At 51.3% G+C, this 23,032-nt stretch overlaps 1 protein-coding gene across 3 annotated transcripts in view; it reads right to left on the bottom strand.

Moving 5' to 3' along the window:
• CCDC57 (coiled-coil domain containing 57) overlaps positions 1-23,032 on the bottom strand; it is a 112,454-nt gene that overhangs the window by 76,356 nt on the left and 13,066 nt on the right. For 2 of the 3 annotated variants that reach the window (XM_036838396.1, XM_036838397.1), the window contains 7 exons: positions 21,783-21,891; positions 12,742-12,843; positions 11,167-11,324; positions 10,929-11,003; positions 9,408-9,608; positions 2,510-2,668; positions 343-505 (listed from right to left, as the gene is read on the bottom strand). In XM_036838396.1, coding sequence (XP_036694291.1) covers positions 343-505; positions 2,510-2,668; positions 9,408-9,608; positions 10,929-11,003; positions 11,167-11,324; positions 12,742-12,843; positions 21,783-21,891 — 967 coding nt within the window. Of the gene's footprint in view, positions 1-342; positions 506-2,509; positions 2,669-9,407; positions 9,609-10,928; positions 11,004-11,166; positions 11,325-12,741; positions 12,844-13,333; positions 13,376-21,782; positions 21,892-23,032 lie in introns of those variants that run through there. The other variant, XM_036838398.1, reaches the window with a different exon arrangement.

Raw genomic sequence — 23,032 nt, forward strand, 5'->3', positions numbered from 1 at the left:
TTCAGGGTCCAGACCAGATCCCCATCCTGCTGGGAAGCAGACAGCAGACACTCGGGTGAGAAACCCCAGGAAATACGTGGCCATCAGAGCCGGCAGAGCACAGCAAGCGCTGATCCAGCTCCAGAGGCAGCTGCACTGGCCGTTAGAGAAAGGCTATGGGCAGGGACTCATCTTATCACTTTAAGTCCTGTTGTTATAAATCAAACTGCTCAGTGAGGCTGAGTGTTTTCAAATGCAAAGGATAACTCAGTGAGGGCCCAAGCCGGGCTCCACGCACCGCAGTGGACGTTCCCAGCCCTTCCTTCTGCAGAAAGAAGTCAGACAGCCCTGGGGAGCAGAGACCTGGTCTCTGGCCGCAGTCAGGCCCTGAATCAAGTCCTCAGCCCGCTGGTACTGCTCCCGCTCGACACCCTCGCAGCGGCGCTGCCAGGCCAGCTCCAACTGCACCTTGTCACGCTCCAGGCTCTGCTCCCTCTCTACGGCCAGAGACAGCTGCTGCTTGTACCTGCGGGGGTGAAAACCACCAACTTGAATGTTTTCCTGAGGTCCCTTTGGGCTGTGATGTAGCTGAGGTGGGAGGCGCCCCTCCTGGGCCCCCAGGCTGGCCATGTTCACGGGCTTGGCTTACACCTTCACACAGGCCCAGGTTCAGAGAGGAGCAGGCGGCCGGGTCTCCCAATACCAAGAAACCCAGCACTGTGGGAGAGGAGGTCAAACTCAGTAAGAGGAGACAGGAAGAAAGCCAGCAAACTCAAACAAGAAAATGGTTGCACTAGAGAAACGCGAGAGGGTTCACAGCAGAGCAGACACAGCTGGATAGTCAACAGTGAGCTGAAAGGTCAAACAGAACTCAGAAGACCAGCGTCCATCTACCGGGGGTTGGGAGAAATCAGAATGGAAGGAGGAAATAACCATGGAAATAGGAAGAAATCCACCATGGCTGGAGAGGGATGTGAGCCTTCTGCCTGAGAGCTTCCGAGTGCTGGACAGGAGGGGCTTCAGACGCCATGGGGAAGGTACAGACCACCGGCTGGGATGGAAGAAAAGTGCATGGGGGAGAGAACCGGACCCGCACGAGGCTTCTCGTCAGCCACGCAGAGCAACGCAGGGTGAAGATCGCTGGAAGGCCTCTCCCCCAGTGGGCAGGGCTGTGACCAGGGCGGGATGGTAACACCTTCTACAGGGGACACCGAGTAAGGCTCCATCCTGCCCACTGCAGGGAGATTCTCCTGCTGGCCGTGCTGAGAGGACCACGTGGCCAGGACAACCCCGGCTGACAGCCGGCAAGGAAACAGAGACATCAGACCCACAGCCGCTGGAACTGACCTCCGCCAACAACCTAGATGAGCTGGTAAGGGGAGCCCGAGCCTCAGAAGAGAGGGCAGCCTGGCCGACACCTTGATTCCAGCTGAGTGAGACCCACTTACTTGGGGGACCTGGCTGCCACAGAAACAGACCCTCAAGAGAGGTGATGTAATTAGCAGAAAAATACTTTAAAACAGCTACTGTAAATATGTTCAGAGATTAAAGGCAACCACACACACAATGAGGAGAGAAATGAAAAGTGAAATGTCTGAAATAAAAAACCCACCAGCCTTCCTGGCAGATGAGACCTTGTGGGGAAAGCCTTAGAAGCTATCAAAAGAACATCAAATTAAAGCAAAGCAAACAGAAGAAAGACAATAATAAGGATAAGAGCAGGTTATCAGTGAAACTGAAAACAGAAAAACAATTGAGAAAAATCAATGAAACCAAACGCTGGCTCTTTGGAAAGATGTGTAAAATGGATAAATCTCTAGCTAGACTGATGGAGAAGAAAAGAGACAGTACAAGTCACCAGTATCAAGAAGGAGAGAGGACACTGCTACAGATTTTACACATATTAGAGGGACAATAAAGAAATACTATAAACAATTTTATGCCAATAAAGTCAACAATTAGATGAAATGGACAACTCATTGAAAGATACAAATTACCAAAAGCAACACACACACACAAAATAGAAAACCTGAATATTCAAATAAATATCCAAAGAAACCAGACACAAAAGACTATAAACTGTAGGATTCCACACAGATGAAATTCCAGATCAAGAGAAACCCACAGTGACAGAAAGCATCCCGGCAGGTGCCAGGGTGTGAGGGGACTTCGGGCAATGGAAGGGTTTTATATCCTGACTGTAGTAGTGGTTATACTGCATATTTATGTACATATCTGTCGAGATTCATCAATTGTACAGTTAAAATTGGTACATTTATTATACTTCAATGATTTCTCAAGAAAGAGAATATTATCTTTAGCCAAGTGCTCATTCCAACTGATAGGAAAAGAGACTAAGACACTAACAGTCAGACAAAAGACCTCAGAGGTGATTCCTGACACAGGACCAAATGGCACACACACTTTTACAGCCCTAGTGCAGACCGAGAACCGCGCTCTGTGGGAAAGGCCTCCTCTGACCACCCACCCCACCGCCCCATCTTCACCCCCCTCCCCCACCACATGGTACCTTCCAATGTCCTGCTGGCATCTGGCCAGCTGTGCCTTCAGCTTCACCTCTTCTTCCTGCAGCGACTGAACCTGAAGGTCTTTGGAGACCATCTCCTTGGAAAGTTGAGCAATCTGGGCATCCCAGCGGGATTTTAGAGCTGACGCATCTTCCCGAAGTCTAAACAAAGAAGGGAAGCTATGTGAATGTGGGCGTGGTTCTCACTCGAGCTCTCTTTTACAACAAATACACACACACACAGCCCTCAAAGGAAATGCACACAGCCCTCAAAGGAAATGCTACAAATCAGGGTATCTTTCACACTCATCAGGGCAGAGACTTCCTTGCCTAGATTAAGAAATGGTCCTACCCTAGAAGAAATATACACCCATCCCTCCCACCAACCCAAGCATCGACTAACACCTGCAGAATGCCAAGCCCACACCAGGTGCGTGGGGCAATGTGTGCCAGGGCGTGTCTCTCGGAGCCAACAGTTTTGAACCAGTGCCATCTGACTCACCTGGGCACCCCTTGCCATGCCCGGCACAGCCCTTCCACATAGAGACATTCAACATATATCTCCAAATTGAACAGTAAGATAAGGTTCTACAGAAACCCTTTACATTCCTTGGTAGAATCACCAAAAATCTGATAAATCTCCCAAGAAGAAAAACTTTAGAAAAAATACCTAAAGATATTGACTAGAGTAGCCATGATATTAACCACACAAAGCTCACAGGGTGGTCACCCTATTTGCAGCCCTGGCCTGTGTCCCTCCTAATCTGTACTCAGCATGCTGTGGGGTAAATGCTGTGGTCACGCACTGGCCACTGCCCAGAGCCACAGGCCCACAGGTGGGCCACGGAGTGCGGTGCAGAGGTGGACGAGCCGTGGGAAGGCAAATGGCTGTCAGCCGATAAGGCCTTGGATCAAAGTCCCGAGGGCAGCTGCCCTGAGCCTCAGACAAAGCTCCATCCAAACATGGGCAGAGATGGGAAGGAGGAGGGAGCAGGTGCCCTCGTGGGAAGCTTCTTTAAACGTTTCAGCTTAGACAGGCCTGAACGTCAAGGCTGGTGTGCTGGGGTTTTTCTTTTTAAATAATTTTTTAAAAAATATTTATTTTTATTTTATTTATTTATTTATTTGGTTGCACCAGGTCTTAGTTGTGGCTCGTGGGCTCCTTAGTTGCAGCATGTGAACTCTTAGTTGGGGCATGCATGTGGGATCTAGTTCCCTGACCAGGGATTGAACCCGGGCCCCCTGCACTGGGAGCGTGTAGTCTTAACTACTGAGCCACCAGGGAAGCCCCTGCTGTGCTGGTTACCCTGGCCTGTTAGGAACCAGGCCGCACAGCAGGAGGTGAGTGGCGGGCAAGCCAGCAAAGCTTCATCTGCCGCTCCCCATCGCTCGCGTTGCCGCCTGAGCCATCACCGCCCTACCCCACCCCCATCCGCGGAAAAACTCTCTTCCACGAAAATGGTCCCTCGTGCCAAACAGATTGGGGACTGCTGGGTTAAAATGCCCTCAGCAAAGGGTCAGCTGACCCCACAGGAACGAGATGGCTCTGCTCTGCTCTTCCTGCCCCTGCTTGTGACCCCCAGGCCCGAGTCCCCGCCTGAGAAGCCCTGTGCTCTCCATTCTCTCGGGCACCCCAGCGCCCTCGTGATGCCCGGCACAGACATGCGGTGGCAGGGTGGGGCTCTCTGCTCACAGGCCAACCCTGCTGCAGCGGGCAGGGGATGGCTCGCGGTTGAGCCAGGATTATTATCGTTCTGAGTAGCAGAGTTCTCTTTTCACAAAAGACTGCAGTGAAACCCATTTGGGAAAATGCTTTAAAGACCAAGGTGGGAATGAAGAAGGGGAATGACTATGGGAAAATGTACAAAACCCCACAGCCCAGAAGAAAGCCATGCTGCTCAGTAAAGCATTAGGATTCTTCAGCTCTATTGCTAACTTAGGAAAATGCACCCTCTTTGAACCTGCCTGGAAACATCATGTAATAAAAGTGTCACACTTTCAAAGGATTAAGACATTTCAAGTATGAAATTTCCAGCATTAGTCTTAGCTATGGGAAAAGGTCATTTTTCTTAATATAATTTTTTTTAAGATTAAAAAAAAAATTTAATTCATTTATTATTTTTGGCTGTGTTGGGTCTTCGTTGCTGCACGTGGGCTTTCTCTAGTTGCGGCGAGGGCGGCTACTCTTCGTTGTGGTGTGCGGGGCTACTCTTCATCGCGGTGTGCAGGCTTCTCATTGCAGTGGCTTCTCTTGTTGCGGAGCACAGGCTCCAGACGCGCAGGCTCAGTAATTGTGGCTCACGGGCTTAGTTGCTCCGCGGCATGTGGGATCATCCTGGACCAGGGCTCGAACCTGTGTCCCCTGCATTGGCAGGCGGATTCTTAACCACTGCGCCACCAGGGAAGCCCATATAATTTAAACAAATTACTTCTAGCACAATATGTCCAGAGTCATACTGACTCTTACCTAAAATAAAATAATATCACAAGGGGCCACAAAAAGTTGGAAACTGCAGAACTTGTCCAGCTAAGACACAGTGCTAGTGTCAGAATGGGGGCTGGAGCTGCTCCCCTCCGGGTCTGCCCAGCACCCTCTCTCTGGGGCGGCACCTGCTCTGGTCCCATGTAGTTGTCGGGGTGAGAAAGTAGCAGGTGGGGGCCCAGGAACCCGTGACAAAGCTGGCCCCCATCTCAGGCACCGACCTGGAGCCAAATCCACGTGGGGAAGTGTGTGCGGGTGGGCTGGTTGCTCACAGCATCCGGGCTTCACCCTGGCTGTGCCCCACCAGACACTTAGCCTTGGAGCCTCGAGTGCCCCATGTCTGATGTGACAGAGGGAAATGAAAGGCTCTCCTCCGATCTGTGTGTCGCTGGAAGACGAAAGGACACGAGATGCCTGGCCTGCCCTGGAATTCCAAAGCACTCCTTCCCCTCTACCTACTCATTGGCAACTCTGCTCCGAGGCCGGAGGACATCAGCTAGGAGGTACTTTGTAACTGGACCTTATCTGATTTTCCGGGTGGGAAAGGGGAGCAGCTGGTGGCCCTGGGAGGTCGACTGCCCAGGCCTCACACATCAAGCAGGACATCCATTCTGAGCTTCCCATTACAGTCCCTAATCTGATCCTTCGTGATTCCATGTGTGTTGGGCTTCCCCAACTATAAGAGAAGGTGCTGGAGCTCGAGAACCATATATTTAATTCTAATGAATTCCCACGAGATGATCTGCACACAGCAGGGGCTTTGCATGTGTCCATGAATGGGATCCTGGTTCCTGCTCCACTTTGCCAAGACCAAGCCAGCATAAGCAGGCCTGTGTTCTGGAGAGCAGAGAGCTCGCCCTCACTGAGTCCTGGCCTCCGACCAGCATTTGGACCAGCGCTGCCCAGCACTGGGCCACGGGCCACATGGGGCTCCCAGGCATGTGGCCAATCTGAATTGAGATGTGCCTTCAAAACTTAGCACCAAAAAATGCAAAATATCTCAATAATATTTTTTTCAGGCAAGTTTAGTCATCCTTCTTCATTAATAACTTTATATTGATTACTTATTAATGATATGCAACAAGATGGCATTTTGGTTAAAGTAAGTCCCCTACATATGAACCTTCAAGTTGCGAAGTTTCAAAGATGTGAACATGGAGCTTACTAATGAAGACCTGATGGAATTGGAGGCCCAGAGAAAGGACGAAGAGAGACACGAAGATGAAGAAGTAACTGAAGAACTGAAGAGATTCACGATGCAGGAAATGGCAAGGGATTTTCTTTATTTGAGGAGGCACTGTTAGTATTTGAGGCACAGGACCCAAATGTAGAACGGTATACGAAGCTTGCAGCAGCTGTTCAGAATGCAATCCAGTGCTACCATGTCATCTATGACGAGAAAAGAAGAGCTACTACCCAGACATCACTGGATCATTTCTTTAAGAGGGTAGATAGAATCGAATCCAGCAAGGAACCGGAACCTGTGCCATTAAGGTCAGGTGTGGGTGAAATTGCAGCTTGCCCTCCATCTCCTATTGCTGACGATCCTTCAGCTCTACCGCCTCCCACCTCATCTCCCTCCTCCAGTCAGTAACTGTTCTTGCCTGGTCACTTGATGCCAGCCCCTGTATGCCAGCTGTTGTACTGTACTACTGTACTTTTCAAGGTATCATACTATAAGATTAAAAATGTTTTATTTTTTGTGTTTGTGTGTTTTTTATGTATTATTTGTGTGAAAAGTATTACAAACCTATTACAGTACAATACTATATAGCCTATTGTGTTAGTTGGGTACCTAGGCTAACTTTGTTGGACTCATGAACAAATTGGACTTAGGAACGTGTACTCGGAATGGAACTCATCCATATGTAGGGGACTTACTGTATACTGGGTTAGATATAATGTTATCGGAGTTAATTTCTTTTTTTTCTTTTTCTTTTTAAAAATATTTATTTATTTATTTGGTTGTGCCGGGTCTTAGCTGTAGCATGCGGGATCTTTTTAGTTGTGGCACGCAGGATCTTTAGTTGCATCATGTTAACTCTTAGTTGCAGCATGTGGGATCTAGTTCCCTGACCAGGAATTGAACCCGATCATTGGGAGCGTGGAATCTCAACCACTGGACCACCAGGGAAGTCTCCTGGAGTTAATTTCTCCTATTTCTTTTTGCATCTTACCTCTGGGTACTAGGAGGTTAAAGTGCCATGTGGCCCCATCATATTCCATGTGATAGGTTATACACCTGCACGGACACACACAGTTCTCACAACGCTGTCTCAGGTCATCATTTCTCTACTCCGCCATCCACAAACCAATGGTCTCAGGAAAACTATCACAAATAGGCCCAAAGAGACGGCAAGCTCACAGTATGGGCCGTTTTGTTGCTGATTTGTAAAGAGTATGTCTGGGTATGAAAAGACACTGATACGACACTAAGACTTCTCCTGGGAACCCACTGATGCTGCTTGTCATGGCCACTTGACTGGTCCCACGGAAGAACAGGAAGGAACGCGAGGGTGGACATGCCAAGAGGTGAGAGCAGAGGAAGGAGGCCTGCCCGCAGGAAGCTCTGTGCACCCGGATATTGGGCTCTGAGTCGCCGTCCGTGAGAAGGGCCCAGGGAGAGCCTGTCCAAACGGAGGAGAGGCTGGGGAAACACACGCCCGTCAGACTGAGCTGCCTCACCCCTCCAGCTACCGCTACCTGCGTTTAACAGATCAAACAATAAAACGTGTGACTCTAAGGAAGCTATCCTGAATAAACTTTAACTTCCTGGTATTCTATAGTTTAAGAGCCATTTTCCCCTTAAATAGAAATATAACTTGGCAGAGAATTCTCTGTAAAAAAAAGAGATAGAAATATTTTCCAAACAAAGGAGAAAAGCCAGTTGCTAAACAGTAGGCTCTACAAATGACTTATTTGTCTTAATTGTCTTCTGTAAACACAGCTTCTCTAAAGATCACTTCCTTACTGACCGCCAAAAGGCTGAGTTCAATTATGACTTCAGTTACAATGGTCCTTTGCAGACACCAGGCACAGTGGGACAGAGTGGCTTACATGTCATGGCCTGGTTAAGATGCCGAAAAAGAAAACTAGGTTTAAAAAGAAACTAGTTGGGAATTCCCTGGCAGTCCAGTGGTTAGGACTCTGTGCTTTCACTGCTGAGGGCCTGGGTTCAATCTCTGGTTGGGGAACTGATCCTGCAAGCTGCACAGTGCGGCCAAAAAAATAAAAAATAATTTAAAATAATGGTTTTTAATTAAAAAAAATAAAAAGAAACTAGTTTATGGAGAAACTGGAACCTTTGTGAAAAATGGTGCATCCACTGTGGAAAACAGTTTGGCAGTTCCTCAGAAAGTTAAACATATAGAGTTACCATATGATCCACAACTCCACTTCTGCGTACATACCCAAAAGAACTGAGAAGAGACTTGAGCAGATATTTGCTCACCCATAGTCATAGTAGCACTAGTCACAGCAGCCAAAAGGTGGAAACAACCAAAATGGCCATCAGTGGATGAACTGATAAACAAAATGTAGTTCTATACAAACAATGCAACGTTATTCAGCCTTAAAAAGGAAGGAAATTCTGACACCCGCTACAACATGGATGAACCTTGAAGCCATCACACTGAGTGGAATAAGCCAGTCACAGAAGGACAGACACTGTAGGATTCCACTCATGTGGAATTCAAATTCACAGAGTCAGAAGTCAAATTCACAGAGACAGAAGGTAGGATGGTGGGTGCCAGGGACTGGGAGAGGGGGATGGGGAGTTACTGTTTAATGGGCAGTTTTAGTTTTACAGGGAAAAGAGTTCTGGAGACGAATGGGGTGATGGTTGCACAACTGTGAATGTACTTGATGCCACTGAACTTAAAAATGGCTAAGATGGTAAATTTTATGCTATGTGTATTTACCACAAATAAATAAACGCACACATTCATACATACATCTACACATACTAACCACATACTTTCAAATAAAAGAAAAGGAGAAAAGAAAATGGTTAAAAACAGTGACGGGGGGGCTTCCCTGGTGGCGCAGTGGTTACGAATCCGCCTGCCGATGCAGGGGACACGGGTTTGAGCCCTGGTCTGGGAAGATCCCACATGCCGCGGAGCAACTAAGCCCGTGCGTCACAACTACTGAGCGTGTGCTCGAGCCCACAAGCCACCACTACTGAAGCCCGCACGCCCTAGAGCCTGTGCTCTGCAACAAGAGAAGCCACCCCAATGAGAAGCCTGCGCACCGCAACGAAGACCCAACGCAGCCATAAATAAGTAAATAAAATTAAAACAACAACAACAACAACAACAACAGTGACGGGAGCGGCAGGAGTGACTCCCAACAGCCTGTGCCCACTTCCCTTCATCTGAAACAGGTAACTAGGCAGCCAGGCCCTCAGCCGCAGCTCACTTGTCAATGGCGGCGTCCTTCTCCTTGGTGGTGTCCGCCTGCCTCCACTCAGCCCTGCGGAGCTGCACCTCGAGGTTGTCGCAGTGCCCCTGCAGCTCCAGGGCCCTGGCCTCTACCGCCTGCAGCTGCTCCGCATGGGCGCTCTTCACTGCCATCAGCACCGTGTCCCTCTCCCTGGCCAGACGGTCCAGCTCCTCATGCCTGAAACACAGCGAGGTCCCCAGTGGCTCACATAGGCCCCGCTCAGGACCCCCGAGCCTAGAACCTTCCTCATTCTGCAGGAGTGCTGCACGCATGTCCTCCTGAAGGGCACTTCTGCCCGCTTCTCTCGGCTCCTCACTCCTCACACGAAAACACTGACTGAGAGACTCTCAGACGCTGGGCCCCAGCCCTCCCAAGCTCACAGCCCATGGGAGGAAGACCCCAGAACATGTGCTTCAGTGAAGGGCCACCAGCAGAACCTGCACCGACTCGGGAAGCAGAAGGCAGGTGTAAACTGCCCTCACCTCGCAGCTACCCCATTTGCTGGGCTGCTTTCAACCCAGAATCTGAGGCTTCCCAGAACTGGGGGCCGCGGGATGCAGGCTGCATGTCTGTCTTCGCTAGAGATGCCAAACCTACTGGAACTCTGTCAACAGAACATTCGTCTCGAAAATACACTGTTGGGTGTCGCTGACAGCTGACATGATGTCCATGATGTTTTACGCTTTTATTCTATTTGGTTTCGATGAAGAGTAAAAAGCCCTCAAAAAGGTAATTCTACATGATTTCTTTCAGATTCCATCAGCATTGTTCAACGAGATGGTTAAGCCTTATTTAATCAAGTCGCATGCCGTACTTTTCATTCCAATTACAATCAATCTTCATCTTACTCACCTTGCAAACTGTTCAGTATTTTCCACCTTCTAGTAGCAAAAAACTATACTCATGCCAGTTGCTGTACCCATTAGTTTCTGGCAGGATATACCTTTCTTTTTCACCAAATCACAACAAAAGTTTGATCATGACAGCTAGTGAAGGGAGGGAGTTATTTCTGCACTGCATTATTCTGTGACCATTGGTTAGCTACTTTCAAAAGGCAAACACCAAGACTCCAGGGCATGGACACCCCAGCCCACACCAAGGAACCAAGGAACACAGGTTTCTTGTCATCTTGGCTCCGTAAATAACGCCACCTGGGCTGCACATGACTCTGTGGGGTCACGCAGTGTGTGAGGACACAGAGTATCTGTGTGCACCCTGCTCCCAAGACTTGTTTCAACGGGTCAAGTACATTGGCTCTAAGTGTCAATCTGGACGGCTTTCAGCAATTCATTTTACAAGGCGTGTTCTGTAATTCTTAGTGTTTTGATGATATTCCTCCAAACACACACAAATATACTCATTTGAACTGAAAAGTGAGGGGAGACCCTGGAAGAGCAGGCCTGACCGAGCTAATGGTCCCACAGAAGGGCTGGGTCTGCCCCCAAGGGGATCAGGGAACATTTTTCCTACGCTGACACTGGAGACAGAAACACTCACTTCCTCCTAAACGTCTCCTCTTCTTTTTTCCTGGTGAGCTGCACAGAGTGAAGTTTACCCTCTAAGTCTTTTATCCTGAAAGAATCAAATATTAGTGGAAAAAGCAGGTAAGGGGCTACAGCAAAGCCGGCCTGGAATAAGCCAGAACAGGCAGATGCCTCCAGGCTGGAGTCCAGACCATGCTAAACATCGGGTGCGTTGGCCACATCGCCCACAGGGAGATGGGGAGACTCCGCACCGGGCGTCCTTCACGGCAGCCAGGTCCCTGAGCTCCCAGTCTCTGCGCTGCAGCCTGTCCTCCAGCTCCGCATTCACCGCCTCGGCGCTCTGCAGGGACTCCGCAGCCTTCACCCCGGCCTCTCTCAGGGCCACGAGCTCTTTGTTCAGCAGTTTAATCTTTGAAAGAGAAGAATTCAAAATAAGGATATAAGTGGAACAAACTGAGGTGTTAGAGGTAAGCCTTACCATTTTATCAGAACTGGGAGAGAAGGAAAACTGGAATTTGAGAAGCAATAAAACAGTGAGTCTCCTCACATGCTCCCACAACCTTGAGAGCACGGGCCCCGTGTGAGTCCCTGTCGTACCCCAGCACCCGACTCGGGCATGATTTGAATACTGGAATCACACAGCCAGATGGAGGCTGTAAGAACGTGGCTCCCTGCTGAGTGGCCCCACTCAAACCCCAGCCACACACTCAATTTTTAAATAGCTTCTCCGGGCCTCAGCTTCCTCGACTATGATGCAGAGGTGATGGTACTGCTGCCCCCAAATCAGTTCTGTGTATAACCTGTGATGCCCTCAAGGGGCAGGTGTTCAGGGGACCAGAACCGACTCACGGCAGCTGGAGATGGGAGTGGGGCATCCCCTGGCCCACCCACCCATCCCCCGCTCCTCTGACAGGAGTGCCCACTGCACTGAGGCACAGGTTGGCCCTGCACGTCCCGCCTGCCCTCTCTCCCCTGGTGCTCAGAAGTCCCCAAAGTGGCCTCGGAGTGGGGGGTCACTGTGAGGCAGCCCCAGCCTCAAGGTCCTACTGGCCCTGGGTGCATTCCTCCAGGGGAAAGTCAGGGAGACTCCCGCAGAGGGGTCAGGCAGGGCCTGGTGCTGCCCCCTGGACTGCAGCCCTGTGGGGAGGCTGGTGGCCTAGAGGAGGGACCTTGCTGACCACTAGGGCAGGGTGTTGATCTTACTACTAACACCTGGCTGGACGCTGCCCGGATGTGACCAGCTGGGGCAGCAGGGCCGGGCCAGGCATCAACCCTGCTTCCTTGTCCCCGGCACAACTCCCCCGCCCCTCCAGGCTGCTCCCTGTCTCGGTGCTAAAGGCCAGGCACGCGTGCTCCTCATGTGTGCCCTGGCCGTGTCGGGGCCAGTGCTTTAGAGAAGTCCTGTTCACGGAGGGGAGCCAGCACCACGGCTGGGAGCACCAACTGCAGACAGGCCTCCTCCTGAACATAGGGGGATGAGTGGCACCTCCTCACAGGCCCATTCCAAGGTATCACGGGAGTACACAGGCCAAGGACAGAGTTTGCGGGGTGGCGGTTTCTCCTGGGGGAGGCACTTCCTCAAGGTCAGGTAACTAGACCCGGACTGGTGGCACCAGCGTTCCTCTGGCTGGGCAGAGTGGCTGTCACTCCTGACCGGGGCCCTGGCAGGCACAGTGGCAAGCATGTCACCTGCATGTCACCCCCAACTCTGTGTGGCAGAGACCGAGGCCCACGTACAAAGCGGGAGGCCTTCATGTGAACCCTAACTCGCAAGGGCCTTCTCACTTCTGCTGAGGAAATGATCACAGTCCGAGGGCGCCCTCTACCTTGAGCTCGTGTGCTAGGACCACATTGCTCATGCTGTCAGCCTGCAGGCGGAACGCGTGCTCCCGCTTTTGCATTTCAGATTCAAACTCCTGGAGCAGCTCCTGGAACAAAAAGAGCTGGTGGTGAAAAGAGCACGGCGGGGCCAGCAGAGACCCGCAGGCACGCTGAGGGCAGGAGGGACGCAGAGGACCTAGTGGAGGACGAGGTCAAGATTGGGCTGGGGCCTGTAACACTGCATGAAGGACATCGGAGGGCTCGTGTTCCCACCGTGGGCGTGGGTTTGTCCCTCTCCCCTGTGGTCCTGTGGGGTTTTGCTCTGCACAGACGGAGCTGCTAGCGGACCCACAAGGAGAGACACCAGACCCATGAGCCCAGAACCACCCCTCCCGGCAGTTTTGTTGTTGGTTCTGTCTGTCTCTAAACAACATGCCACTCTTCCCTCCGCGCTACTTGCCGGCTTCCTGAGCAGCCCCACCCCACACCCCCGACACGGGGCTCACGGCTCCACTCCCCTGGCTGTGTAAGCCTCACCCACAGGCTGAACCCAAAAGTCCATAAACTATTACAACAATAAAGTGATTCACGGCTCACCCAACAGCGAACGATTATGACGGTTCCCATCTCATCATTTCTCCCGGAGTTTTCAATTCTCTGTCTCTCCCCCACCCCCCCCCCTTCTCTGTCTGGTTCTCTCCTGTTTCCTGAGTGGTGTCCGATTCCCAGGACACACCCTATAATGTGATCCTTTCTTCTCCTGGGGTGTGGTCCCTCGAGGGCCCTCAGTCTCCACGCCCATCTGGTCTCTCCCTGGGCTGCCTCACAGCCAGCATCCAGGCCCGAGACTCACAGCTCCCCAGGCGGTCCTCGGTATTCCTGGATGCCCTCTTCCTCTCTCCTGGTTTCCTCCTGCTGGAAAGGACCCTCTTCCCCACCTCAAGAGCTCCCATCAGGGTGAGAGTCCCACGATCCCCTGCCCCACTAGGCCTTCTCCCAGGGGGCTGGAGCGGGAGCTGCCCTCGGTTTCCCTGCCCCACCTCTCTCAGACTCACGGGCTTCCAGGTGAGGCTGCCAGCTCAGCCCTGTGACTGGCGCCACCCAGTCCTGGGGACCCGCCCAGCTCAGGCCCCCATTCTCCTGGCAGCCTCCTCCACTCCATCTCTTGGTTCTCAATGTTCTGAACTCAGAAGGGAAACAGAGGCAGCTAAAGGCTGACCCCTCGGCCCCGACACACAGCCACGCTGCACAGGGCTCGCTCAGTAATTGCACTCCAGTAACTTCCTGAGAGGCTGTCACCCAGCCAGAGGCATCCACACCCTCACACCCCAGGGCCCCGGGCTTACATCTCTTCCCGCAACAGCGCTGAAGACCTTGTCACGTGTCTTCTGTCCCAAGCTGAGGTTGAGGAGTTTGGGCCTGGCTCTGCCTCTACAGGTTTTCTGGACGTTTGTAGCATCTCCTCTTTGTTCCTCTGAAACCCCTTTTGCTCATGGCTCTGGGGGCCTTTCAGTCTGAAGTCCCCACCCTGAGAAGTGGCTATGATGTTTACTTGATAATCTGACGCCTTCCTGTTCTCTGCTGTATGTTTCTGGAATTTGTATTGTTAGATGAATCCTGGATTTATCCTCCATGTCTCTTAAATTCTCTCTTGGATTTTCTGTGTCTTTTTTCCATTTTCTGAATTAATTTCTTTATATATACTTTTATTTTTTAAATTTTAAATATTTATTTATTTATTTGGCTGCGCTGGGTCTTAGTTGCGGCATGCGGGATCCCCGTTGCTGCATACGGGCTCTTAGTCATGGCATGGGGGATCTAGTTCCCTGACCGGGGATTGAACCCGGGCCCCCTCATTGGAAGTGTGGAGTCTTAACCACTGGACGGCCAGGGAAGGCTCTATACATACTTTTTTTTTTTTTTTTTTTTTATTTATTTTTAGCTGTGTTGGGTCTTCGTTTCTGTGCGAGGGCTTTCTCTAGTTGCGGCAAGTGGGGGCCACTCTTCATCGCGGTGCGCAGGCCTCTCACTGTCGCGGCCTCTCTTGTTGTGGAGCACAAGCTCCAGACACGCAGGCTCAGTAGTTGTGGCTCGCGGGCCTAGTTGCTCCGCGGCATGTGGGATCTTCCCAGACCAGGGCTCGAACCCGTGTCCCCTGCACTGGCAGGCAGATTCTCAACCACTGCGCCACCAGGGAAACCCTTCTATACATACTTTTAATTGTCAAAATTCTTTCTTGTTATGATTGGCCCTTCCTCCTGGCATCCTGAGTTATGGATGCAAAATACACCCCTGGGGGCACTGATCTCAGCAAGCCCCCACAATGTGCCCTTAGACACTGAAAATGAAGATATAATGGGATGAGTGGCTGGCTCTGTCACCACCCCATTCCCGAGAGGCTCAAGTTCTCACCTTGGGGGAACGACACGGGAAGATCCTCATGGGAAGGAGGGAAATAGCCAGCCCCTGCCCTGGGAGCAGGAAGGTGGCTACTCTCCCGGCCCATCCTCCAGGACTGGGCTGATAGGAGTTGCAGGATCACTGGCACCGCCTGTGGGGCCCAGGAGGCCAGAGCACCAGAGCCGCCCACGCAGACAGCTAGACCAACACAGACAACCAGACGCCATGCCCGGGCAAGCCTAGCATGGGCAGGGCCACACGGCCCACCGTGCTGCCTCACACCTGAGCTGATCACACAGCGGCGGGTTTTAGGATCACTGTCTCGGGAATCATCTCTGTCCTACCCCGGGTCATTTTCCCTGTTCCTCTGGGCCTCTTCTTATGTTGCTGGCATTTCTCTGTCTTGTAATCCTGCCTCAGTTATATGCTCCTACTCAGGAACGAGGCAATAAAAAGTCCACTGGGATGCTGAAATTAAAAACACCTGCTATTCATAAGAGACTGTTACAAAAAGGGAAAGGAAAGGCACAGTCTTAACCGCTGGACTGCCAGGGAAGTCCTGGAAGAAAACATTTGAAATATATATACCTAAGAACTTGTTTCTGGAATATATATGCAGAACTCTTACATATCAGTAATGTGAAGACAAATAACCCAATTTTTTTAAGTACAAGAAAGCTGAACAGACACTTCACAAAGGATATATGAATGGCCAGTAAGCATGTGAGAAGATGCTTAATCTTTGATCATCAGGGATAAGCACATTAAAACCACAGTAAGACACTACTACACACCCACTAGACTGGCTAAAGAGAAAAAGACTGACAACACTAAGTGCTAGCAAGGACGGGGAGCGACTAGAACGCTAATCTGCTGCTGGTGGAATGTGACGCTACAACCATCTTGGAGGATAGCTCGGCAGTTTCTTAAAAAGTTACTCACAGGGCTTCCCTGGTGGCGCAGTGGTTGAGAATCTGCCTGCCAATGCAGGGGACACGGGTTCGAGCCCTGGTCTGGGAAGATCCCACATGCCACAGAGCAACTAAGCCCGTGTGCCACAATTACTGAGCCTGCGCGTCTGGAGCCTGTGCTCCACAACGGGAGAGGCTGTGACAGTGAGAGGCCCGCGCACCGCGATGAAGAGTGGCCCCCGCTCGCCGCAACTGGAGAAAGCCCTTGCACAGAAACGAAGACCCAATGCAGCCAAAAATAAATAAATAAATAACTTTATAAAAAAAAAAAAAAAAGTTACTCACAGGGGCTTCCCTGGTGGCGCAGTGGTTGAGAATCTGCCTGCCAATGCAGGGGACACAGGTTCGAGCCCTGGTCTGGGAAGATCCCACATGCCGCAGAGCAACTAGGCCCGTGAGCCACAATTACTGAGCCTGCGCATCTGGAGCCTGTGCTCCGCAACAAGAGAGGCCGCGATAATGAGAGGCCCGCGCACCGCGATGAAGAGTGGCCCTCACTTGCCGCAACTGGAGAAAGTCCTCGCACAGAAGCTAAGACCCAACACAGCCATAAATAAATAAATAAATAAATAAATTAAATTAAAAAAAAAAAAAGTTACTCACAGCCGTAGTACACATCGCAGAAATTGCACTCCTGGTCATGTAGCCTGTGTCCATTCAAAGACGGCCAAGAATGCTCACAGCAGCCTCATTCGAAATGGCCCCAAACTGGAAACGACCCAAGTGTCCAAAATGTGCGTTGACAGAGAACGGAAAGAGACTGGCACCTGCACACGACACAGCACCGGCACCGGGAAGGAACAAGCTGCCAGCTACGTGACAACTATACGCCTCAGACACGTCATGCCGAGAGAGAAGTCAGACAAAAAGGGGCACAGCGCGCGGCTCCATTCTCACAGGACTCTCCGAAAGACAGATCTCACCGCAAGCGGCAGGAAGCAGGCCAGTGGGGCCGGTGCCAGGGGTGCTGCTCCCTGACTGCAAAGAAGCACGTGGAACTTTGGGTGGCAGGAAAGTTCTGTCTTGGCTGTTACTCAAGTACCTGTGTTAAACCTTATTGAACTGCACGCTTAACACGGGTGCATGGACTGTAGGAAATTACAGCTCAATTAAGTTGAATCTTCGCAGAGCCGACTGAGGGCGCTGCTTCCCTAATGTCAGATCTGCGCTGCAGACACCAGGGCCCACACAGCCGCCTTCCTTCTCCCCATGGGTAGTTCAATTTCTGTAAAGAAAACTGTGCTGAGCTTCTGCCTGGGGAAGGAGCTCCTGGCTGCTGGGCACTCCATCTGCACGTGAGGGGCGTGGTTTGCGGCCCCAGATACAGACATCCACCTGCACGTGCATGGCCCCTGGTGTCCCAAGGCCTAACCTCTCTGAGTCTGTAGGCCCACTGGCTGCGTTTCCCACAGGCCCGCTCCCCAGCTGCTGCCCCCGCCCTCCCGGAAAGGCGCAGGCTCACTCATCCGTGTGCTGAGGCCCTTCTCCTGCTCCCATCACTGCTGTGGGTTCTCACTGTCTTTAGTCCTTTATCATCTTGTTTACAGTGGTGACAGGAGAGCAGACACTCGTGGCTGATGTGCCCTATGGACGGGAGGTCTGGATACAGATGCAGAAATCACACACTGAGGGACAGAGTCAAACTGAAATGCACGTGCTGGAAAGCACAGCGCATGGAGAGCCCAGCACACTAGCAGGATTCCAGGTTTCTGACCAAGTAATGAGGCCCCTGCTTTTGAAGAGACTTGGACAGACTCAGCTACCTGAAGGAAAGAGTCGCGGAAGGCTGAACCCAGCCTGAGCGCGCCGGCAAGCATGGGCTCGTCTGCCTCCGCCCTGCAATAAACTCCACGGCAGCCTCCCTCCCCTCCTCGGAAGGTGGGGGGCCTCAGAGACACCATGCAGAAGTACAACTGAAAACATACTTTTTTTATCCCTTGAGAAGCAAGACGAAGTATAAGGGGTCACATGAGTAACCCTTGTTGGGATCAGAATATGAAAATCATTGAGATTCACTCCTAACGCTACAAAATACTGAAGCACTTGGTTTCTGCTCAAAGTTCTGCAGTCTGTGGCCTCCAGGGGGCAGGAAGCCCTTGCACAGGCAGAGCCTGGCCCAGACCAGCGGGCAAGCATTTAGTGTCCTTGGTGAGGAAACAAGAAACCCACCACCCCTGCAATGCGCTGCTGCGTCCAAGTCCACTCCCCGTCCCCACTTCACCCCAGAGACACGCAGCTCAGGCCCGCCTCCCGACCACCCTCTTCTCTTGCTCCTGGGGGCCCCTCTCCTGCTAATCCCCCACCATTGCCCCTGCCCTGTGCCGATGTCCCCGGCTCAGCCTGGATGGCTCCTCTGCCTACAGTCACCCTTTGGCGATGCCCCAGGTTCCCAGCTCTGTACCCTGTGGCCCACCCCCTCCATCCTGACCTCCCGGTTTGTCCAACTGGGAGCGCAGGAGCCACTTCCTATGCAGCCCAACCAAGCGCCCTTCCCATCCTCCCTGCGCAGTTTCCCCATCTCCAAACAGGGCAAGTCGTCCCGCCAGGCGCTTAGCCCCAAACCAGATGTGTCCTCGGCGCCTGCCTCTCACCCCATCTGATCTGTCAGTGTGTGCACTGGCTCTGCTGTCTAGGTGTATCCAGAACCTGCCAGTGGCTCAAGCCCCCCACCTCTCACCTGGGGCTGTGGCAGCCTCCTCGTGTTTCCCTGCCTCCCCAGTCCCACAGGCTGTCCTCAACCCAACAACAGAGGATCTTTTAAAAACTCAACTTGGCTCACAAGCCCCCAAGAGTTTCTCACCTCACTTGGAGCAAAAGCCATTCTCACGAGGGCCTGGGAGGCCTACACTGCCACTATCTCAGCCCTCTTGAACTTGAACTCTGATGCCAACTGAAGACGGGCTCACAAGTCCTCTTCTCAGGGTGCCCTTCCTGACCTGCCTATTAAAAGATCAGCCCCATCCACCCTGCCTCCCTGTGTCATGCAGGTGATGTCCCTAGGATGCTACAGCCAGAGCCTGTAATGTTCGGGTGTCCACTGTGCCCCCACAAGGGCCAGCTCACTCCCAGGGCAGGTGGGGCCCCTGCTCAGCCCTAACCCCAGGGCCCGGGATGTTGTCTGGCAAAATCTATTTGTTAAATGAATGAATAAATCAATAAATCATTGCTTCTCCTCCAGTGGCTTCTAATCCTGTGACTGCTAACCAACAGTGAAAAACCTTAAGTCCACAGTCTACAGCTTGCAGAAATAATAAACATTAAACAAACTCAACTCCCGTCATCTTATACTTCTTTTTTGAAAATAAAAATCACTATTACCATTGAATCAATTCTACCTTTGACAAGTCAATAATGAACACAAAGATCTTCAGAAAAAGGAGACGGGAAACCAGCCCAAAGGAAGCCCACAAAGCTGATGAGCACATAAGGCCCTTTCTTCAGTCACAGAGAGTCGGGCGTGGGCAGCAGAGCCCTGAGGCTGGCGTGAGCCACAGCTGTCCCTGAACCACACTAGGCAGCAAAGGCTGCCCAAGTTCCTGGCAGCAGCTCTGGACGGAGCCCAGAGCTGGAGAGTCCAGACGTCAAGTTTCCTTCCTTCCAGAGACAGGGCTGGTATAAAAACTCCCATCTGGAGGTGCCCTCCTTGTGGACAAGGGGGCTCAAAGCCTGAACGAGCCTGAGTCGCAGCAAGGGCTCTGAGTGTGGACAGGCTGGGAAGCCACCCACAGACCCAGCCCAGCGACCACAACTCCCACCAGGGCACTACTGCCTCCAAGTGCCACTGACTGTCCTGCTAACTGGGACAGTCCCACCGCTGCCCAGAGCCCTTCCGAAACTCCTTCTTTGGAAGGGACTCCAATGCCACTTGAGGAAACCTCATGACTTAGATGAGTCACACCTGGTCTTGATCACTCAGCTCAGGCCCCAATGACCTTGGACTGTTTCCAAAAGTCAAACCCGCCCATAATGGAAAAAGTTCTTTGGTCCCTGGGGACTCCAAAAGAAAGTCCTCTGCAGGAAATTTCAAATGTTCTAAGCGATGATGGCATCATGGACAGTAAAATTCAAGCTTCCAAGAGGGGAAGGAAAGGGCAGGGCCCCCTCCTCCACCAGCCATGGTTGGTAGATGCGGCCGTGCCTGAAAGCTCGGTCAAAAGGACAGTTGTGTCCATGGGGGCCTTCCATCCTGATGGGTACAGCACATCAGGATGCCGTCCTATCTCAGGGCACTGACGCTATGCTGTGGGACAGAGGGCCCAGCAGTCAGGCCTCAGTCTGCCAGCTGACAAGTCTGTCCTCCTTGAGAACCGCTGACCCCAGGGCCCAAAAAGGAGCCAGCACAGGCAGGCACACCATTCACATCTGCCCAGTGGCACATCCACTGGGGAGTCTAAGGGCCAAGTTCAGAGCTCAATGGCTCAGTCAGCATCACTCCAAGGAGGGCAGAAGTGAGGACACATAGGTTGACTTCTAGATCCACCTCCTCTCCAATATCACAGACACAAGTCTAAAAATAAGGCGTGGGCTTCCTTGGTGGCACAGTGGTTAAGAATCCGCCTGCCAATGCAGGGGACACGGGTTCGAGCCCTGGTCCGGGAAGATCCCACATGCCGTGGAGCAACTAAGCCCGTGCGCCACAACTACTGAGCCTGCGCTCTAGAGCCCACGAGCCACAACTACTGAGCCTGCACGCCTAGAGCTCGTGCTCTGCAACAAGAAAAGCCACTGCAATGAGAAGCCTGTGCACCACAATGAAGAGTAGCCCCTGCTCGCCGCAACTAGAGAAAGCCTGCACGCAGCAACAAAGACCCAGTGCAGCCAAAAATAAATAAATAAAATAAATAAATTTATAAAAATAAGGTGTGAGTTGTTATCCTGTGGCAGGATGACAATACCTAAGAGTTCTTGCACTGGAAGTGTCTTGGACTCAAATTACGGCTCCGCCACTTACTGAGGGGGATCTTGGGCAGGTTACTTAATGTTTCCCCTATCTGGAAAATGTAGAACAAAATTGTGTCTCTGTTGTGTTGAGCGGATAAATTCACACACACGCACAAGGAGCTCCATGAGGCAGTTTCCATAAACACCAGTCACTGCTTTGATGACACAAGCTTGGCACATCCTGGGAGGAGACCAAGGGTACCCATGTCCTTGCATACACACAGCCCTGCCAGACATGGACTTCGGCCATAAGTGTGAAGGATATCCTTCACCGAAACCCCAACATAGCTGAGTCTCTCAGACATGTAGGCTGAGTTTCAATGACACCAAGGAGAAATTTTGGTGACAGGTTTAAGTGTCACCTGTCAGTTGATACATCTATATTTAAACTTATTTACTGCTTTGTTGAAAGAAGTACAATTATCACAACTTGAGCTCCCAGCTCTTTTCTACAGTAAATAACTCAAACTTTAACTTCATAACACTTTTTTCTAAAATAAATAAAGGAGGAAATGTTTATTCTATTTCCAAGGAAAGAGAACCCTGGGGGAGTTACTACAGAGGAAGATTTAGACACCCCATCACATTTCCCCACAGATCACCATAAAGTGGAAATCTGTGATCCCAGGATACCATATGGCTAACAAAATGGTCTTCTCCACCTGGTACAATTTTGGTTTCAGAGAGGGCGGGCAGGGCGGGCACCTGAGGAGGAACTGGACCCCACGCCCTACCTGCCGCTGCAGGGCAAGTTCGCTGTCCAGCTCCTCCAGCCTCCTTTCCAGCTTCCACTTCAGGTTCCCATACTGCTCCCGCTGCTGGTCCAGCTCACCGTTCCTGTCACTGTGTGAAAAATGCCGTGTTAAGAAAAGTAACACTGAATAGTCTCCAAACTACACATTTGCAGGGTCACCTCTGCAAACATGAGGTGACAGGTGATGCTTCACTTTTGCGGGGGTGGCTTTGGCAGGACCCAGGGGACCTACACGCTGCACCTGGACAGGTGACTGCCTGCAGAAGAGTACGTGACGTGGGATCCAGGCTCTCACGACACAATTCCCAAAGTGCCTAAGATACAATCAAAAGTCACCGGTCATACCAAGAACCAGGAAAATCTCTACCTGAATGAGAAAACACAATCCACAGATGTTAACACCAAGATGACGCAGATGCTGAAATGATCTAACAAGGATTTTAAAGCAGCCGTCGTAAAAATGCTTCAGCAAGCAATTTTGCACAGTTTTAGGACAAATGGAAATCAGAAACTCTCAGCAAAGAAAAAGTGACAAAGAATCAAATGGAAATTTGTGAACTGAGAAGTACAATAACCAAAACAAAGGACACCCTGGTTGGGCTCAAAGGCGGAATGAACATGTTAGAGAAGAGAACCAGTGAAAAACAAAAGTTACCTGACCTGTTAATAGAAAGAAACAGACTGAAAAAAATGAGCAGAGCCTCAGAGACCTGTGGGGTAACAAAAGATGTAACACTCACATGTCATCACCGCAGTCCCAGAATGGAAGGAAAAAGAGGGTGGGGCCAAAAATGTACTTGAAGAAATAACGGTTGAAAATGTCCCCAATTTGGTGAAAAAGAACGGGCAGAAGACCCGAGGAGACACTTCACAAAACAGTGTACAGCACTTCAGGGCTGCAGCAGAGCGCACAGCTGAGGCCTGTCCTTCCTTCCCACCGTGAGCGGAGCCCACAAGCCTGACGGCAGCTTCAGGGTCTCAGTCGACTTGCCTCAAGTCAGCTCACTTAGTTTTGGATTTAATATATATTTCACACCATTAAAATAATCATAAGCTCAAATATGTTTTATTATAATGATATAGATTTGTAAATCATGGGGAAAAATTCCAAATAGTTGAACCAATGTCCACTAATTTCAGCTGCACTGGGACCCAGAAAAAGACATCCAGGTGTGGCCCTGCCTGCCTTCCCTTGACAAACACCGGACAGGTGGGAGCCGGGCAGCGCTG

Source organism: Balaenoptera musculus, chromosome 20, assembly GCF_009873245.2.
Source record: "Balaenoptera musculus isolate JJ_BM4_2016_0621 chromosome 20, mBalMus1.pri.v3, whole genome shotgun sequence".
NCBI lineage: Eukaryota > Metazoa > Chordata > Mammalia > Artiodactyla > Balaenopteridae > Balaenoptera > Balaenoptera musculus.